Raw genomic sequence first — 17,831 nt, forward strand, 5'->3', positions numbered from 1 at the left:
GGGCTCATGTGTTTTTTATGTAATGTAAAGGAAGATGCCTATTAGTGTTAGTGTTTGTAGTAATAATAGTAGTAGGTATAAAATCAAATGTATGCTAGCGAAGTTACACACGACATGCAAACGCATACGCGATCGAACACGTTAACATACAAACGCTCGAGTCCTTCGCGTTAATTCACGCGATCGTTCTCCATACGCCCGCACATCTGAACCGTACACTCAATATCACAATCAGAATCATGACCCGTTGCAATTGACTTTAGGCAGTGTTTTAGCGGATGATATTTCCCGTCTCGTCTGCAATTGTAGTGAATGGGGGACTTATATGAATAACGATCACGAGGACCAGGGACCCCAGTAGGACAATTCTCAAGAATAAAAATTGATAAAATATAATTTCACCGAATAAAGCTTAATAAAGTTTTATAAAGCGCCCTAAAATTTAATGGAATTTATTTAAATTCAACTTAAGTGAATAAAATTTGTCAAATTTGAATGCAGAATAATAAAATAAATAAAATGTCAAAAGTATTTGAAAATTGAAACAAATTAAGCTTCAAAAATTATAAAATTGGTTATAACTGAATTGTATGAAATAAAATTGGTTAATAAAATTTAATAAAAATCAACTAAAATGGACCTTACTTTAACTTGAAAAAAATTAATCAAATATGTTTATAATAGAATCAATAGGTACCTAAATAAACCTAAACTTAATTTAGAAAAAAAAATCTAAATAGAATTGAAGAAAGTTATACAGAATGGAATCAAATTAGATAAATTCAATTGTCATATTGAATTTTTATACCGTTTTATATCACCCAATGCAGAAGCTACCAACAGATCAATAATGACGTTTCTAAATGTTAGGTCCCATAATATAGGGAGTAAAACTGAAATTTCGTTTGCAGACCATAAAGCTTAAGACTTTCATTCTATCAGCTAAAATCATGTAAAGGGAACCTACTCCTGGATTTGGTGGAAAATCAAAGCAATATTTGAGAAATTTCACCTATTTTAATAAATTATATCCATTTCTCATTTCAGTTAACTACGAGAGGCCTTGTACTTGATAAAGTAGGATGGTGTTTCGCGCCGTGGCCGACGAGATCCGCCATTTTGAGTATTTGAATGAACAATCATTTTCTAATTATCGATAAATAACGAATAAAAGATCAAAAGCATAAGCTCGTAATGTTTAAGCTGGAATTATTTCGGCTTATTGAAACAACTTACGGCGTTATTGGGACAACTTACGTTGTGATTATTCCGACGTTTCGATGCAGGATTCGCATCATCTTCAGGGGACACTATCAAAAAAAAAACAATTACACGAATCAAACAATTACAATACAAAATTTTAAACTAAAATAAAGAAGGATTACACTTACAATCTACTTGGATGTTCCGTTTTGTTTATCGTTAAAAGGCTTTTCTAAGCTTAATGTCGTTAAATATGAAGGTAATGTGTGGTACATGGGCTGCGAATATTTTGAAATTTTAATTTGGTGATGAAAAAGTTGAGTTGAGTAGCTCTGATACTACTTATTATGGCGCTTCTGAACTATACTTATTAGGTCATTTTCTTTGGGTTTTGCTGCAAATATCGACAATTTACGATATTTCTGACGGTATGATAGTTGTGGAAGTGAGATCCTTCTATTACTAATATTGCAGGGTCTGTTAGTGTGGTTTTATACTGCCGCATATGCTGTGCTGAGTCCATCGAGATCGATTCTCCTGTTGGCGTGTTGAGAATGTGGCACATTTCGAGAAATGGCAAAGTATTGGTATGGATACTGCGGTCTATTGTTGACGTTTTTTCGAGATCGAAGCGATGTGTGTGTACGATGCAATGTTCTATGAGAGTAGTCTTTTCCTTCATTTAATTAATCTCTTGTGTGTTGTTGGTGTCGGTTTGTTCTAACATTTCTAGGCTGTTTATGTTAGATTTATGGCCAGAGAGTCTTGTAGCTAGTCTGTTTTGGGTCATTCCAAAATAACAATAGCTACAATTTCTACAACGAATTTTGTAAATGACGCTGATTTGGTAATTTTTATCTTTGCGGTCTTTAACTTTGCTATGAAGCTTGAAAATGGTGTTGTGGTTGGTTTCGTGTAATTGTTTTTTAAATATATAGTGCCCCCTGAAGATGATGCGAATCCTGCATCGAAACGTCGGAATAATAACAACTGAAGTTGCATGATTTCGAATTTATATTGTAAAAAAATAGGTAAAAAAAATCATTATAACAAATAAAGAACTACATAAACGAAAATCCATTGCATTTATTACGAAGTCTGAAACATAAGGCCCTAGGAGAGGAATTCCACGAAGATCCGTCCGAAAATCTTTAAAAACGTGACCGACCATCTTAGATTCCAATGAAACTTTACACGTTTCACCGTCATGCAAGACTAAATATTTTCCACAGGTAAGAAGATTATTTTGACTCAAGAGCAGCTTTTCAAAAGGGCGTAAACGTTTCTACGTGTATGAATTTCAATTGTTTTTGTCCGATTACTGTATTTTGTACAGCAAAACTATCTGAGAACGAGTTATAGGGAATGAATACTTCTGTCTGAAAAAAATATACACTGAAAAAAATGTCATTTTTCAAAAAAACAAAAATTTATGATAATTTAAATTGCAAAAAAACCCATTTTTTAAATTTTTTATATTTTGTTACCAAAAACCTAAAGAGAAAAGAAACATTTTGAATGTGATTGCATGATGGAGAAAAAATCGGTAAAAAAGTTTTCCTAACAATAACTTCGTACATGTTTTTAAATTTCATACTAATAGACATACAAAATTGTAATTCTATTACAGAATATAATTCTAAGCACCATTTAAAATCAAAATGCATTTAACAAAAATCTTCCAAAATGCGATAGTTTTCGAGATATTTGAAATTTTGCTCCTTCAAAAACAATTAATTCGTGTAATTATGCTCTTTTTAAAGGTTATTCGCGTTACCCCATCAAAAAATGTCAAAAATTTAATGTTTATCGTTTTAAAGACGTAAAAGCAACTTTTTTAGTGTATTTGGATCCTGGAGAAGCTTTCAATAAAAAAGTTTTCCTAACAACAACTTTTGACATTTTTTTATAATTCTTACTATTTGCAGTCAAAAATACAATTTTCTTTTTGAATATGATTCTAAACGCCATTTTAAATCGAAATGCTCTTACAAAAATTTTCTGAAATGTAGTAGTTCTCGAGATATTTTAACTTTTATTTTAACAACACAATTATTTTGTTTTATTACGACCTTTTCATAAATTAGTCGCGTTTCTCCATCAACAGTAATAGGTTTTTCAAAAGGCCCGTAAACTTTCCTGCAACTTTCTCTTTGACATCAAGGCGATGTTGTGAAACATTTGAAAGTTACATGAAAACAACCAACATATGATTCAGCTATATAGTCTAATCAACAGACCCTATGGTTGAAATATATTTTGGTTGCTTTCATGTAACTTTCTAACCCTTTCGCAATTTAAATTTTATCATAAATTTTTGTTTTTTTTTTAAATGACACAACATTTTTTCAAGTGTATATTTTTTTCGGACAGAAGTATTCATTCCCTGTAACTTGTTCTCAGATAGTTTTGCTGTATAAAATACAGTAATCGAACAAAAAAAATTTGAAATTCATGCACGTAGAAACGTTTACGCCCTTTTGAAAAATTACTCTTGTATCAAAATATTCCAATTGGCAGAGAATATCATGGAGATTCATACGGCGAACACACCTGCAAAGTTTCGTTCGAATCGACGATGGTCATATTTTGCGGTCGGCCGGTTTCTCATGGAATCCCTCAGGAAGCAATTTGAGTTATTGCTAAATCGGTCTGTCAGTTACTGATGAGACGAAGTCGAATCATTGAAGTGCTGCTTATTATTCAATAGTCTACATCAACATTGGAAACAAATCTACATTATCATAGGAAACAAATTCGCAAACGCAATTTACAATGGTTCCTGTGTTTATGCTCCGTCATTAATGTAGAACTAAACTTCAGCGGGTCTCAAGGGACTTCGATGTGATCCTTAGTACTAAATGACATGCTCCGTCACTGACGCGGCATCAAACCCAATTTGAAAAAATTCTAAATTGTCAGCACTACATTGCCTCGCTCGTTGCAGAAACCAATCTCTGATTAGGCTAATGTTCCAAGCGTCTTTAGTGACCGATCATCTTGTTTAACCCTCTACTCTTCAACTTTACAGCTAAGGTCGTTTGAGATTAGTGAGAGACTGTGTTTCAACTTCTCACCACCGAACGGCCGCCGCACATGACCATGAGAAGCAAAACATACCAGCTAGCGTCGTCACCTCTCCCACCGCGTTTGTGCAGCTTCAGCTGAGCTCTGATATCACTCGTACAGCAGCGGGGCCTGTTCTTTCAATTTAGCGAATCACACATTTGAAGCATTTATCCATTCTAAATTTGTTGCCATTCTGCACGCACCCATACGTACGCACTAACCAATGCGAGTCGGGCAGGCTGACGCGCCGACCAAATATCAGTTCCACCCGACCGGCATCGGTCACCCGGTGCACCTGCACAAAATATAGCGAACAAAACAACTGCGAAACAAATCGTGGCTCATAAATTTGGCTACTTGTTTTTTTCCTTATCCCCGCAGTAGCACAAACACAAACAAGTTAAGTTACATTAATCATTATTTTTCGGTATTGACGCGTTTGTTTTTTATTTTTGTTCCATTATACATATTTGATCGCACCAATTCGCTGCGCGAGAGTATCGTATGTCGGAACGAACACTCTCTGGAGGAGGACACAATCAACCTTCGTCCGGCGCAGCAAAGAACGGAGTAAGCTTCGTAACGTTCAGTTAGTTCTCGGATCACTATCGCTGAACAGGTTATTTGGTGCTAATTTGAATCCTGTTATAAACAAAAAAATGAAACTGTACTACCTACCGAGTTCGGCTCCGTCGCGAGCTGTCCAGATGACTGCGCTGGCCGTCGGAGTAGAGTTGGAACTGACGGAGCTAAATGTGACAAAGGGTGAACCTCGCCGACCGGACTATGACCGCATCAACCCGCAGTACAGCATTCCAACGCTAAAGGATAAGGATCTGGTGCTGTGGGAAAGTCGTGCCATTCAAATCTACCTGGTGGATCAGTACGGACAGAATGACAACCTCTACCCGAAGGATCCCGCCAAGCGGGCAAAGGTCAATGAGAGGATGTTTTTCGATGCGTGTATTCTTTATCACCGCTTCGCCGAGTACTACCACGAGCAGGTTTTTGGTGGCTTGGAAGGTGATCTCAAGAAACTGGGTGCGCTGGAGCATGCCATGAGAATGTTGGACCTGTTTCTGGAGGGACAACCTTACGTAACGGGGCAAACGGTGACCATTGTCGACCTAAGCATACTGGCGACGGTGGCGACGATGAAGGCGCTGGGATTCGACCTGGAGCGTTATCATAACGTGAGCGAGTGGTACAAACACATGAACAATGTCACCCCGGGAGCGCAGATTAACGAGGAAGGGGCCAAGGCTTTCGGCACATTTAGCTAGCCGTGAAAAACGGTATGCTACTGTTTAAAATTATTAAAAAAATGTGATTTTATTTACAGCTTATCTTTGTCACTGGTTTCATCGATTGCACTTCGAAGTCACACTCGTCCCGTCTGGCATAATCGCACTCTCTCTCTGTCTCGTACACAATCTCAGCACACATGCTTAAACATTAGATAACAAATAATACTTTTTCTCTGCTGCGGCGAAAATTGGCTTGCGTCAGCAGTGCGTTTTGTTTAAAATTTTTGGTTCCTCCTATCGGCTATTCTGTACAGCTGGCTGTGGCGGGGGTGGCACCGGTGATGGTGGCTCCCCCGGCAGGGTGGGGGAGCGTTCCCGTCTCGTCATAGACTCGTGTTGGACGTCAGTGAATCCTTCAGCGAATCTTCGTAGCTATCACTTGAATGATAAAATAGAAAAGAAAAAAATTAATCTTTGGTAGCTAAACGAACACTAACACTGACACGCACCTATTGTTTTCATCATTGCCCGGCGGAACGGGAACCGCCGACTCGGTACTGATGTTGGTCACGAATTGTCGGTGAAAGTTCGGGTGGAAGATTGAGTTTTTCAGATCCGCCCGGGTTATCACCGGCTGTATGTCGACTCGGGCAATCGGTCGGCTGATGCTGCCACCAAGGCTACTGCCGGTGTTATTGTTGTTGGCGTTGTTGTTGTTGTTGTTGCTATTGTTGTTATTGGCACCGCCCAGAGTTGAGACGGTGTTGCGCATACCCGTCGCCCGGACGTCCTGGGATCCGTTCGCACCGCTTAGGTTCGGCAGCGGAATTAGGCTGTAAAATGAGGTCGGGTTTTTGGTGGATCGGAGTCTTTTTGGTTTTTTTTTTGAGTCATTTAAACGGGCGGGAGGATGCTCCTTCCGACTAATTAATTAATGTTAATTAGCCTGTTATTTGTTGGTTAGTTTGAGCGAGATTTTTGTACTGGTTAATTGTATAATGACATCATAAATACATGCAGGATTATTATTAGACATTAATGTTTTACTTTGTACCATGATTCTAAACTACACTAAAAGTTTGAGGCCGTCAAAAATAATAGTTTTCACACCTCAACTGCATCTGAATAATTTTCTAGCTACACCGAAACGGAAATCTAAATCACGTATAAGCGAAAATGCTACGCAAGCTACACTTCTGTAAAACTTATCCTTATCCAAAAACAGCTTCGATTCTATCATGCAATATTTCACGCAAGTATCGTACACAAGTACTATTAAACACCATCTGCTGGTCGTTCACTAAAGTAATCTCTCTGGAGTTGGGAATGAACCAGTTGTCAAGAGAGAGAGAGAGAGAGAGAGAAAATAAGAAATGCAAAACTCGCTCCTGCAACTCGCCTGTTTCGATCCAATAAGAACTAATCTCAATTACGTTACACTACACTCAAAATTGAAAATTGCGACAAAAATGTTGATGGTAAATACTGTTATTTTTCATTTGTTTTTATTGCATCGATTTTGTTTTGGCTATTTTCGGGAAATTGATGACTAAGAGAAACGCAAGATATGAAAATTGGAAGGTAGAAAGCTATTCTAAAACGAAATAATTATAAACTTGGGACGGAGAGATAGTGGTTAATATGAGCACGATCGAAAAGAATTGTGAAGAATATTTTGCCTTCTGCTTGCTAGGAGTTGGGAATGTCACTAATTTAGTGTCGGATTCTGATGAGACGAAGTGGAATCGCAAATTCTCTAACTAAATTTAACTTCGTAATATTTCTAGACGAAGACATGCGACCCTCAGTGAAATTGTAAAACGAGAAGTTTTAGACAAGTTTGCTGAAGACATGCAAGCTCTATCTGTCATACTTTTCATTTTGCAAGCAATTTGAAGTCAAGGTTTAGGGTGTTTTTTAGTGTTTCGTAGAAAAACTGTATTATTCGTATAACGTAAAACTGAAGCAGTCTTCAGATAACTTTAAGATTATTTCGGGATGAAGATATCTATTATTGTTGAAAAGTTATTCGCCTAAAATAGGATATCAAAATCACTGATTCAAGCCAACGAAAGATTATTCTTTATCAGTTAAATCTAGGGTCCTGATTCAAGGTATAATTAAGCCAAACATAGCGCTTACATTTTTTTTTTACAAAATTTATTGCAAAAAACTATTTGTGATATTATATGTACTTATACCTTTTCAATAATAGAGAGTTTTGTTAGAATAAAATGCTCGTCCTAAAAAACTCTGAAAATCTTCTTATGTGTATGTATGCAAAAAATAAAAACAGCAAACAGTATGTATTAAAAATAATATTAAAACATTATTTAAAAATTTGCTCTTTGAAAGACTGTTCTATTATTTTAAATGGTAGAGTGGTTCTAAATTTATTAAAGTCACGAAATTAAATTTCGAGTTTCGCAGTCTTTCAGAAATTTGAAACTTTTATATTTGATTTTTGTGTTTCTTATTCATCTCGTCAGTAACTAACACCAACTGGGTGTCTGGTAAGACGATGTATCTAAGGTTGTACCCATGTTAGCACTAGTTAGACACAAAAAAAATCCAAACAGTTCACACGACCCATGTGAACGCATAAAGCAACTGGATTGTCCTGTGATTTGTCCCGGAAAACAAATACAGAAGCTCTGGTTGGCTGACGAGAAAGGGAAAACGAACTCTTGTCTTTTGGAAAGGGAACCAAACGCCTGGCATTATTTATTTATTTATTTATTTCCATTTTTCATCTGACCCATGTTGGTCTACATGAAATTTAATGTTGTTGTTTGGGAAAAGCCCATTTCAAGGTTCACTTCAGAAGCAGACCTCGAATGCGCGTAAAAACCCATAATCTTTTCGCATGTTTTTCCTACAATAACAATGAACTGACATTACAAATTAACAAAATTACATACAAGGTATACAGCATTTCAATAACATTACAGAAATATTTTCACATAATCTTATAAGCTAAGTCAATCTCCTAAGTCTATTCTTGAAAACATCACTAGAAACATAAAAATCGAAATGGTCATACACACTATTGAAAACATTACACATCGCCCTTATAGGTTCGTTCTGACCGTACTCGGTGCGCTGAAAGTCTAGTCTTAAAAAGTTACGTGATCTAAGGTTTCTGGGGGGTACGTTAATGTTGATTTGTGAGAGAATATCTGGGGCATCCATTTGGCCAGTCAATATTTTCCCAATAAATATCGCTCTGGATGTATTTCGCCTTTTTGCCAGAGTTTCCATATCGAGCAGACGACAGCGATCAATGTATGGTGGTAGCTCTATTGGGTTACGCCACGGCAAAGTTCTAAGAGCAAAGCGGAGGAATCTTGCTTGTACTGCTTCAATTATGTTAGTCCAAATGCTCGTATAAGGACACCAAATGGCTGCGGAAGCTTCCAGGACAGACCGAACAAGTGAAAAATACAATGCCCGCAGATAATATGGATCAGTAAACTCGTTGGCGATTCTTATTATGAAGCCAAGGTTTCTATTTCCCTGCGCTATAACGTGACAGTAATGGTTTCTGAATGTCAGTTGCGAGTCCTGGAGTACACCAAGGTCTCTGATAACTGACACTCTCTCTAGCAATTGGCCGGCGATGTTGTAGCTCCAGAGAATTGGATTTTTTCTGCGCGTGAAAGATATTATAGAGCATTTGGACACACTGAGAGCCAACAAGTTGCGATAACACCAGTTACAGAAAGCATCTAGAGTTTGAGATCATCAGCATATATGAGTTTGCACCCTGGGGGTATAACATAGCAGACGTCGTTGAAGAATAAAGAAAAAAGCAACGGTCCGAGATTGCTCCCTTGAGGTACACCTGACAAGTTGATGAAGCTATATGACACGTTACTTCCTAATTTCACAGACAGAGAACGATCTACGAGATATGATTTAAGCCATCCTGTAAAATTTGATGGAGCACCCAGTCGCTCGATCTTTGCCAGAAGAAGAGAGTGGTCTACACGATCGAAGGCAGCTTTAAGATCAGTGTATATAGTGTCTACTTGTGATCCATCTTCGATGTTTTTAATACAGTACGATGTAAATTGGGCTAGATTGGTGGTTGTTGACCTGCCTGCAAAAAAACCATGTTGGTCCTTCGATATGTATGCTTTGGTCTCACGAAAGAGCATATTTCCTACTAGGATCTCATACAACTTTGATCCAGCGCAGAGCGAGGTTATACCACGATAGTTCGCAACATTTTGCTTATCACCTTTTTTAAAAACGGGAAACATTACTGATTTTTTCCAACACATGGGAAACACTGATTGCGACAGTGATTGGTTGAAGATTAGTCGTAAAGGTGTACACAATGCGCTTGCGCATTTTTTCAGTATAATGGAAGGAATCCCATCTGGCCCCACCGATGTAGAGGACTTTAACTTGCTTATGGCAGCCATAATGTCTTCGTCAGTAAATTGAATGTTTTTAAAATTGATTACATCGCGAGGGACATCTTGAAGGCCACAGTCCACCTGAGTTGAGCTAGCCGATTCATTTTTAAACACACTCGAGAAATGTTTTGCGAACAAATTACAGATACCGCTGGGAGTATTGGACGTTTCACCTGCGAGGAACATACTGGAAGGAAGCCCATTTTCTTTACGTTTCCCATTTACAAAGGACCAAAACTGTTTTGGGTTTCGTTTTAGGTTCGATTGGGTTTGTGCTACGTGTCTTGAGTAGAGAAAGCGGTTATATGTTTTGTAGCTGTTACTGGCTATAGTGAACTCCCTTTTTGTGATTGGGTTTCTTCGAATAGTGTAATGTCGAAGCGCAGCAGCTCGCAATCTTTTCAGTTTACGTAGCCGGTTGTTGGACCATGGTGGTTTTGATCGGGGACGAGGTGCAGGCACATGTATACTGAAAAGCTGTTTAAACACCAGTGAGAGTTTTTCTACGGCAGCATCTACATCGATCGCGAAATTCAAGAAAGTCTCCCAGTCGATTGTTTGTAGTGAGTTATGAAGACTAGAGAAGTCAGTCTTCGAAAAGTTGAGCTCCCTTACATCCTCCATCTCGTCATAGAGAACCAGCTGCGGACAAATCTGCGTTACCAGAAGTGGAGGATGATGTGCGTCTACAGCAACTAAAGGCTCAAGTGCCTCTGATACGGTACAGTTCATTGAAGCTTCTTCATTTATAAACAGGAGGTCCAGGATTCGATTTCGCCTATTATTCACTGTAGACATTTGTCGCATGTTCAGTACAGACATTCCGTCCAGTAAGATAGTACTCGCCCTCGAAAAGGTTGATTCAGAAGGGTCTGGGAAAGCATACCCGGAGGGAGTGCTCTTCCAAAGAAGTCCAGGCTGGTTGTAATCACCAAATAGTAGATGTGCCGTGTTGGGTTGAATGGAAGTTGCAATGTCAAGTGCGGAGTCTATGTGCTTCTGAATAACTTCTACATCACTTGCGGAATCGGGAGGAATATATACAACACCCACACAGAGATTAGTATAGGGGCCACGGATATTTACCCAGAGTTGTTCGAGATTGTGAGCGTCATTTTTGTGTTTGGATGAGAGTCGGTTGGAAACTGCAATGAGCACACCACCACCACGTTTCTTCCCTGCACTATTAGGATCGCGATCGTTACGATATACAGAGTACCTTGAGCCAAATAATTGGAGCGAGTTGATTTGATCATTCAGCCACGTTTCGGTCAGAACAATAACATCGTTATCAACATCCGAAGCAGCGACGAACAGCTCATCAATTTTTGTGCGTAGCCCTCTCACGTTCTGATAGTAGATTTTAAGATGTCCCTGCAAGTTTTCTCCTGACGGTTGAACGGTGGTAGATCGAGTGATTGTGGAAGCAAATGCCTGTAAATGGGGTGGGCTTTCAACGGGGGCAGCATCTGTATGTCCTACTTCGGAAGGACATATACATTCATTGTATTTACCTGAGGAAACGGATACAGGAATTCCATGTCCTTCGAGTTGGTCTGACTTGTTTAGAGCGTTGTTATCTGACCGGAAAAGGTTGATGTCGTGTCCTTCAAGTGCTGTGGTAGACGGGTGGGTGTCGGTGACGGAGTTGACCTGATTACGTATGTTGGCAGGCTGCAATGGTGGATCAAACTCAGGGGGCGCAGTATCTCGAGTAGCTTCGGGAGGACATATACCCTCTTTAGCTTTACCTGACCGGGAAAGGTCTCCGCCATAACATCCAAGTTCCATGGCAAACAGATGGGAGTCGGTGGTGGAGTCAAGCTGATTTCGTTCGTTGGCAAGCTGCAATTGTAGACCAAATTCAGGGCGCGCAGTATCTCGAATAGCTTCGGGAGGACATATACCCTCCGTAGCTTTACCTGACCGGGAAAGGTCGCCGCCATAACATCCGAATTCCATGGCAAACAGATGCGAGTCGGTGATGGAGTCAAGCTGTTTCCGTTCGTTGGCAAACTGCAATTGTAGACCAGATTCAGGGCGCGCAGTATCTCGAATAGCTTCGGGAGGACATATACCCTCCTTAGCTTTACCTGACCGGGAAAGGTCGCTGCTATAACATCTATGTTCCGTGTCAATCATATGGGCGTCGGTGGCAGATTCTTGCTGATTACATCGGTCGGAAAACTGGGCGGCTTCGCCGTGTTGCGCTAGTTGCTATGTACTGTAGTCAATAATACGGCGTGACTTCCTAAGTCGAGTTTGATACAGGGGGCACTCAGAACTCCAGGAAGCATGATCAGTTGGCGTTTGATCTTCAGGATTTCTTGTCACATTTGCATTGTGACAATTAATGCATTTTTGGATATCTGAGACACACTCTTTGTGCTCATGCCCTTCAGCGCAAATCGGACAGCATGGGGACTTCTTGCATGTGGCAGCTCTATGGCCGTACTCCGAGCAGCGATAACAGCGGAGCACGTTTACACATTCAGAGATCTTGCAGCGCATCCAACCCAAGTTGACATGTTGTAGTTGCATCAGCTTTTCGAATGTTTTAGCATCAGTTTCAATAATGGCAGACATCGGATTATCTGTGTGTTTTTCGTTTCGCACAATTCGTATCACCATCAGGTTGGCAGGCTGAGGAAAATTATTTTGCTGAATTAGTTATTCCACGAAGTTTTCCGCAGTGATGTCGTCAGTAAAACCAGCAACTTTTACTCTGGGTTTTAGAGCTTTCTGGACGTCGCATGCAATGTTAAGCAATGTTAAGTTTCCAAAAAAGGAAAATAGGTTTAAACCAATTTTATCAGGTAATTGTCATATTATTACTGTTAGCGAAGGGTCAAAATGGAGTTGGACAGAACCGCGAAAAGAGGCATTTACGCGCATTCCGCGGGGGACAGAGAATCTCCTTCCAGCAATAACATCCCAGTTTGGTGCTAGTTTAGATTTAGCATCTAATTGGTACCAAGATGGTGCTAGTTACTAATGTGGGGAATCCGAAACGCTAAATACAAACTTTATGTTAGGTTTTGTGCCGTTTAGCGCTAAAAAAACTGGTTGATCCCAAAAAAAATTTTTTTTTGCATAATAACTTCCGGCCACAATAAAAATGTTCATGCCATTTTATACAGACGCTGGCTCCAAATACGGAAACATGTGTATGGCTTCTATAAATCAAGTAGAAACTGATTTTCGAAAAAAAAAATCTTCGAAAATGACGCGAATTAAAGTGCTTATCCAGAATTTTCAAAATAGATAGCTCGCAAAGGCTTTAGCATATCGAAGAAATTCCAGATACCAAAGTGGAGCTCAATCGGATATGATTAAGAGCATCACGACTGATTATACATTTTGTGACATCGGAAATAAAATCATATGTCTTATGAAAACTTTTGAACACAAAACATAGTTTTTAATATCATATATCAATGATATTTTGTGCTATTATATCTAATTAGGGAGTACAGAAACTGTAGTATGACATAAAAATTAAACATCCTGATACAAGACAACCACCTGTGCCTGCTATGTTATGTTCTTAGAGACATTTGATCGCATATTTTATAAATTAACGTGATATTTCAGAACTTTAATGATAGTAGAAGGCTGACCAGAATATTTGATAAAAATCCAAATATGGTTGGTATGTTCCCAAGGTAAAATCATTCTGGATTTGTTTCCTAGTTTTGATCAAATTTGTACATAGCAGTCGTTTGCTAGTAAATTGTGGAAAGGTAAAGAACCGTTACTCCTATTCCTACTCTGTGAATCATAGCTACTTCGTGGTGGTTGACTTGAAGTACTGTCGTGTCGCTTCGCTTGTGCATTGAAGGTAGGTATCTGATCACCATAATCCAGCTTCAGCACATATGGAATCTAGTATAGATATGGTCTGCGAGATTCCCAGTATCAGTAGGATCGTGGTACTGGCCATGCAATTGTTCTGCATACTGAAAATTGGCTGCGTGGTGCGTTGAAAGAAGAGGCGCAAATTTTGTAGTACCAAGACAAAAAAATCTTTCAGTGTGGTCATGATAGATAAATTTATCATTTGTTTCGTATTCGCATAATTGAGTATAACAGCTATCAAGATCCTCGAGTACATAGGCTTCGAATCCGTTTCGTTTGATACTTGGAGTAGTTCTGCTTTCCAGATGTTCTCCACGGTATTAATGGATGATAATACGACAGGCCCAACAAATGCAAGCCTCAGTCATTGCTCAGATCACCCTACGTACGTATCAAGATCGGATCACTGGGTGTCAATACTGGGAACAGACTATAAGCTTGGTCATCAGCAGCGCAGAGTGGGACAGGTAGAAGATGCCAGTCTGCTTCTTTATCTCGTACAGATTAGAAGTCAAAAAGCGCACCGCTTGCGAACAGCATTCAAACGAAAAACATTACTCGCGCCGTTCTAACGTGTACGTGTAACTTACGGACACTGCAAAGTTCCGTTGCCCCCATACGCGAGTGAAATGAGTGAACCACAAAATAAATTTCGCGCCCATTGCGGGAGAATACAATCCCGATAGACTTTTCGCAGAGCCATCCTAGACATGTAGTGCGCGAGGTGGAACCGTTGATTAAGGTGAAAATGGAACTCGTTCGAACAGAAGTTTCACACATACAGCTATATCACACGAGACAAGTAGTACAAATTACGTTCAACTCTTTTGCCGAGGCAGAACGCTTTGCAGCGACGAATAACATGCAACACGACGTCGAATATGGAAACGTCAAAATCAAGATCCCCGTGTATATGAACCTTGATCTAACGGAAATTCGTCTGCTTGATTTTGGTCCGCATACTTGCGCGGATTTTATTACAAGATTAGAGAAGATATGGATACATGGAATCCGTCTCCACCGACACTTGGAGAAGCTTTTTCCCTGGCATTCTCAACCGTGTTCGAGTTGTTCAAATGCTAAACCAACCTATACCGTCTTATTTGACTTTCGGAGGCAGATCATCTCAAGGTGTTAACTAAATACAAAGAACCATGTGCACATACCCAGGGCCGATGCCCCCGTGCAGGTTCTGTAAGCAGATGGCACACTACGGTAAGCCATGCGCCAAAACAACTAAAGAAAATTCATCTACTACAACCAACATTATCAAGCAGCCTTCGACATCTGCTGATACTCTGCAGACAACCGGACAATAAATAAGTGCCAGAAAAACAATATTCCACGGTATCCTGAAGCCAATAGATAACATACCTAGTGAAGCAATAAACAATAAAGAAGACAGCTATACCAGCACTTGCCTGCCTTCGAGTGTCAAGATTCACGGGTTCAGCGATATTTCTGTGATATGTGGACAATATCTGCCGATGCACCCCGCACAGTTCGCCTGTTGATTTACAAGTTCAATGTCGCTACGATGGGGACTCTAACAACTCTGCGACTCGCGCTTTGTGCGGCTTGACTTCTGCTCAGACTTCTGTGACACGTTCAGGACTTTATAGACATCGTCGTCACCTTATAATTGTGGATGGATTCTTCCATCGTTTTGAACTAGATATCCACCACTATATTGGCATGGTAGACATCCGTAGGCCATCGAGAGGCTGAAATCCGTTAGCTGAGCTTACATCGGTTCGATTCATGACCCACTTTAAGACAATCCAAACGATAACGTTTCGTGAGTACCTCGATAAACTCCTCATCAGGGCATTGTAGTGTAACGGACCGCTGTAGCACGCTGTGGGTGGAATCGATATTTGCTCCTTGACCAACAAAGTATATTGTCGTATCCAATCAACTTCAGATCAACCGGAGGCACGTTCGATTATGGCCTTTCTAGTCGTGAGTCAAGATCCGCCAAATATCGATCGGTATTCTTATCTTTGTCAGCTGCTACGTACCGGTACACTTCTTCGATGATTCGCCGAGAACGGTTTCCAACGCAAGCATCATCACGCAATTTTTGTCGACCCTTGATATTGAACACTCCCTGTCTAGTCTATCTAGTCCATCGCATGAAACAGCAGCTCTTTGCCATGGTGATACGCTAACTTGACACCATGGTAAGAGTCCACCGTTAATACAAACTACGGTATATACACCTACAACTCATGGACGGCGTCATTCGTGTCCGCGACCGGATTCACAATTACCAGAATACTCTTCCCAAAGGTGTCAAACAAGTGTACTCGTTACAGAATGTCGGCGTTGACTTGGCTGATCCACTGTAGGGAGAACGTCTCTCACGAGCCTACTTGACCAATTACCATTCTTCAAAGTCTACATTTCCGTCTGGCTAACAAAACTATGCATACGGATCTCGTGTCAAATTTTACCACTGGCACATTCATTACGAGCCTGCAATCATTCTCCGGTCCTAGAGAAACACCTTCCCATGCCAAATGCGACTATGCCATGAACTTCGTTGGATGAATTCCGGAAGCCCTCGCGAATTCAAAGCAACCAAGATGCAGTAACAAATACGCAGACCAGACCGGAATCCAGCTCTCTTTCATCCCACCTCGTTCGCTCTTAATCGGTGGAATCTGGGAAGCCTGCGTAAAGTCCGTGAAGACTCTGCTTCGCCGAATCTTCCGAAATATTCATCTAACCGCATTGGTTCAGGTCGTGTCAAGGCTAAACACTCGCCCAATCACATCATTGTTGGACAATGCTTCCCACGTGCTTGACCCCAGTGATCCCGGTCATTCGACGAATGCGGACACAGTTCCAGATTGCCGGCAGGATTATCTCGCCACCCTGCAAAATTGCTACCGCTGAACAGAAGCTATGAGCAATCTAGAAGTTTGCTCTTCATTATGGGGGAACTTCACCGTTGAAGTGGCCCTTAATGTACAAGATCGGTGCTGAACCAGGATCTGATGGCTTCGTTCGCCACTTCGGCTTCGTACAACGTTCCACCCCGAAGCTCTGCTTTCTGAAGACCCTTGCTCAAGAAACGGAGACGCACGGCGAGTAGCAGGTCATCGCTCAGACACCAGATGAGATCCCGGTCAAAGTTCGAGAAAATCGAGTGATTCCCGGTTTACTTGTGAAGAGCCAAGTTGCGCCGTGTGGGTTCCTAGAGCTTCCGGTTGGGGCTTGACTCAAGTTAAGTATACATTTTCAATTGTCAAGTCAACCGATTGCGGAAAGATGTTCTACCTATGCTGGACAACCATTCCAGCGCAGTATCATGTAGACGGAATCAACGCAACCGGAAGCTGTACGGAGATTTGAGGCAAGATGAATCAGCATCCTGTTTTATCTTCAATCACTGTTGAGAAACTAGAACTTCCACAGCTAATGACTACGAGGAAAACTCCTAGCGACATAGATGATGATTATAGGCGGAATGTGAACCGAAATGAGACGAGTAACGACGAAGTGCGTAGACAGCTCCTATGTAGGACATCCACTGTAAACGTATATTGACTCATTTTTTCTCTAAGGGACATACTGCACGAAACGTTAAACACCTTCTGAATCGGAAATCTTATATTTAAAACAAATAATAAAACGTTTGGCAATGCGTTTCCAATTTGTCTCATCAGTACCTGGCATTGACAGCAACATGGTACTAAGCCAATGCCAGGTACTGAAGAAACAGATTTTAAACACAGTATCTTTTCTATTAGCTCTAAGTTTGTACCAAGTACTGACGAGACGAAGTCAAAACGCAAGATCCTTAGCATAATGAAACGATTCAGTTAACCGTAAGTAACCATTTTTTCTTTTTTATTTTCAGGTAACGGATTCAATTTGATTACAGATAAAAGCGTAAGTTTGCTTAACTATTGTAAAATAACTCGAATTCACAAATTCTAACTAATCGCATTTATACATTCACTAAATTATCAAATACACTACAAATTCCAACTACGGAATCTATCTACGATTGTAGCGACTA

The 17,831-nt window shown here is 40.2% G+C and overlaps 2 protein-coding genes across 3 annotated transcripts in view; one reads left to right on the plus strand and one right to left on the minus strand.

Annotated features, from left to right (window-relative positions):
- The first annotated feature begins 4,755 nt into the window (after window positions 1-4,755).
- Window positions 4,756-17,693, plus strand: LOC131677305 (glutathione S-transferase 1-like). The gene is made up of 2 exons (XM_058957033.1): window positions 4,756-5,567; window positions 17,670-17,693. The coding sequence occupies exon 1, from the start codon at window positions 4,932-4,934 to the stop codon at window positions 5,553-5,555; it is 624 nt and encodes a 207-aa protein (XP_058813016.1). The 5' UTR covers window positions 4,756-4,931; the 3' UTR covers window positions 5,556-5,567; window positions 17,670-17,693.
- The window catches only part of LOC131677302 (cadherin-89D), a 203,325-nt gene continuing 191,111 nt past the window's right edge, over window positions 5,618-17,831 (minus strand). For both annotated transcript variants that reach the window (XM_058957030.1, XM_058957029.1), the window contains exons 9-10: window positions 6,029-6,352; window positions 5,618-5,957 (exon numbers count right to left, since the gene is read on the minus strand). In XM_058957030.1, the coding sequence (XP_058813013.1) occupies window positions 5,903-5,957; window positions 6,029-6,352 (379 nt within the window). In that variant the 3' untranslated portion in view covers window positions 5,618-5,902. The remainder of the gene's footprint in view (window positions 5,958-6,028; window positions 6,353-17,831) is intronic.

This window comes from Topomyia yanbarensis, chromosome 1, assembly GCF_030247195.1.
Source record: "Topomyia yanbarensis strain Yona2022 chromosome 1, ASM3024719v1, whole genome shotgun sequence".
Lineage (NCBI taxonomy): Eukaryota > Metazoa > Arthropoda > Insecta > Diptera > Culicidae > Topomyia > Topomyia yanbarensis.

Excerpts from the sequence above, each read along its gene's own strand:
- LOC131677305 (XM_058957033.1), top strand. The coding sequence starts at position 4,932 with ATGAAACTGTACTACCTACCGAGTTCGGCTCCGTCGCGAGCTGTCCAG.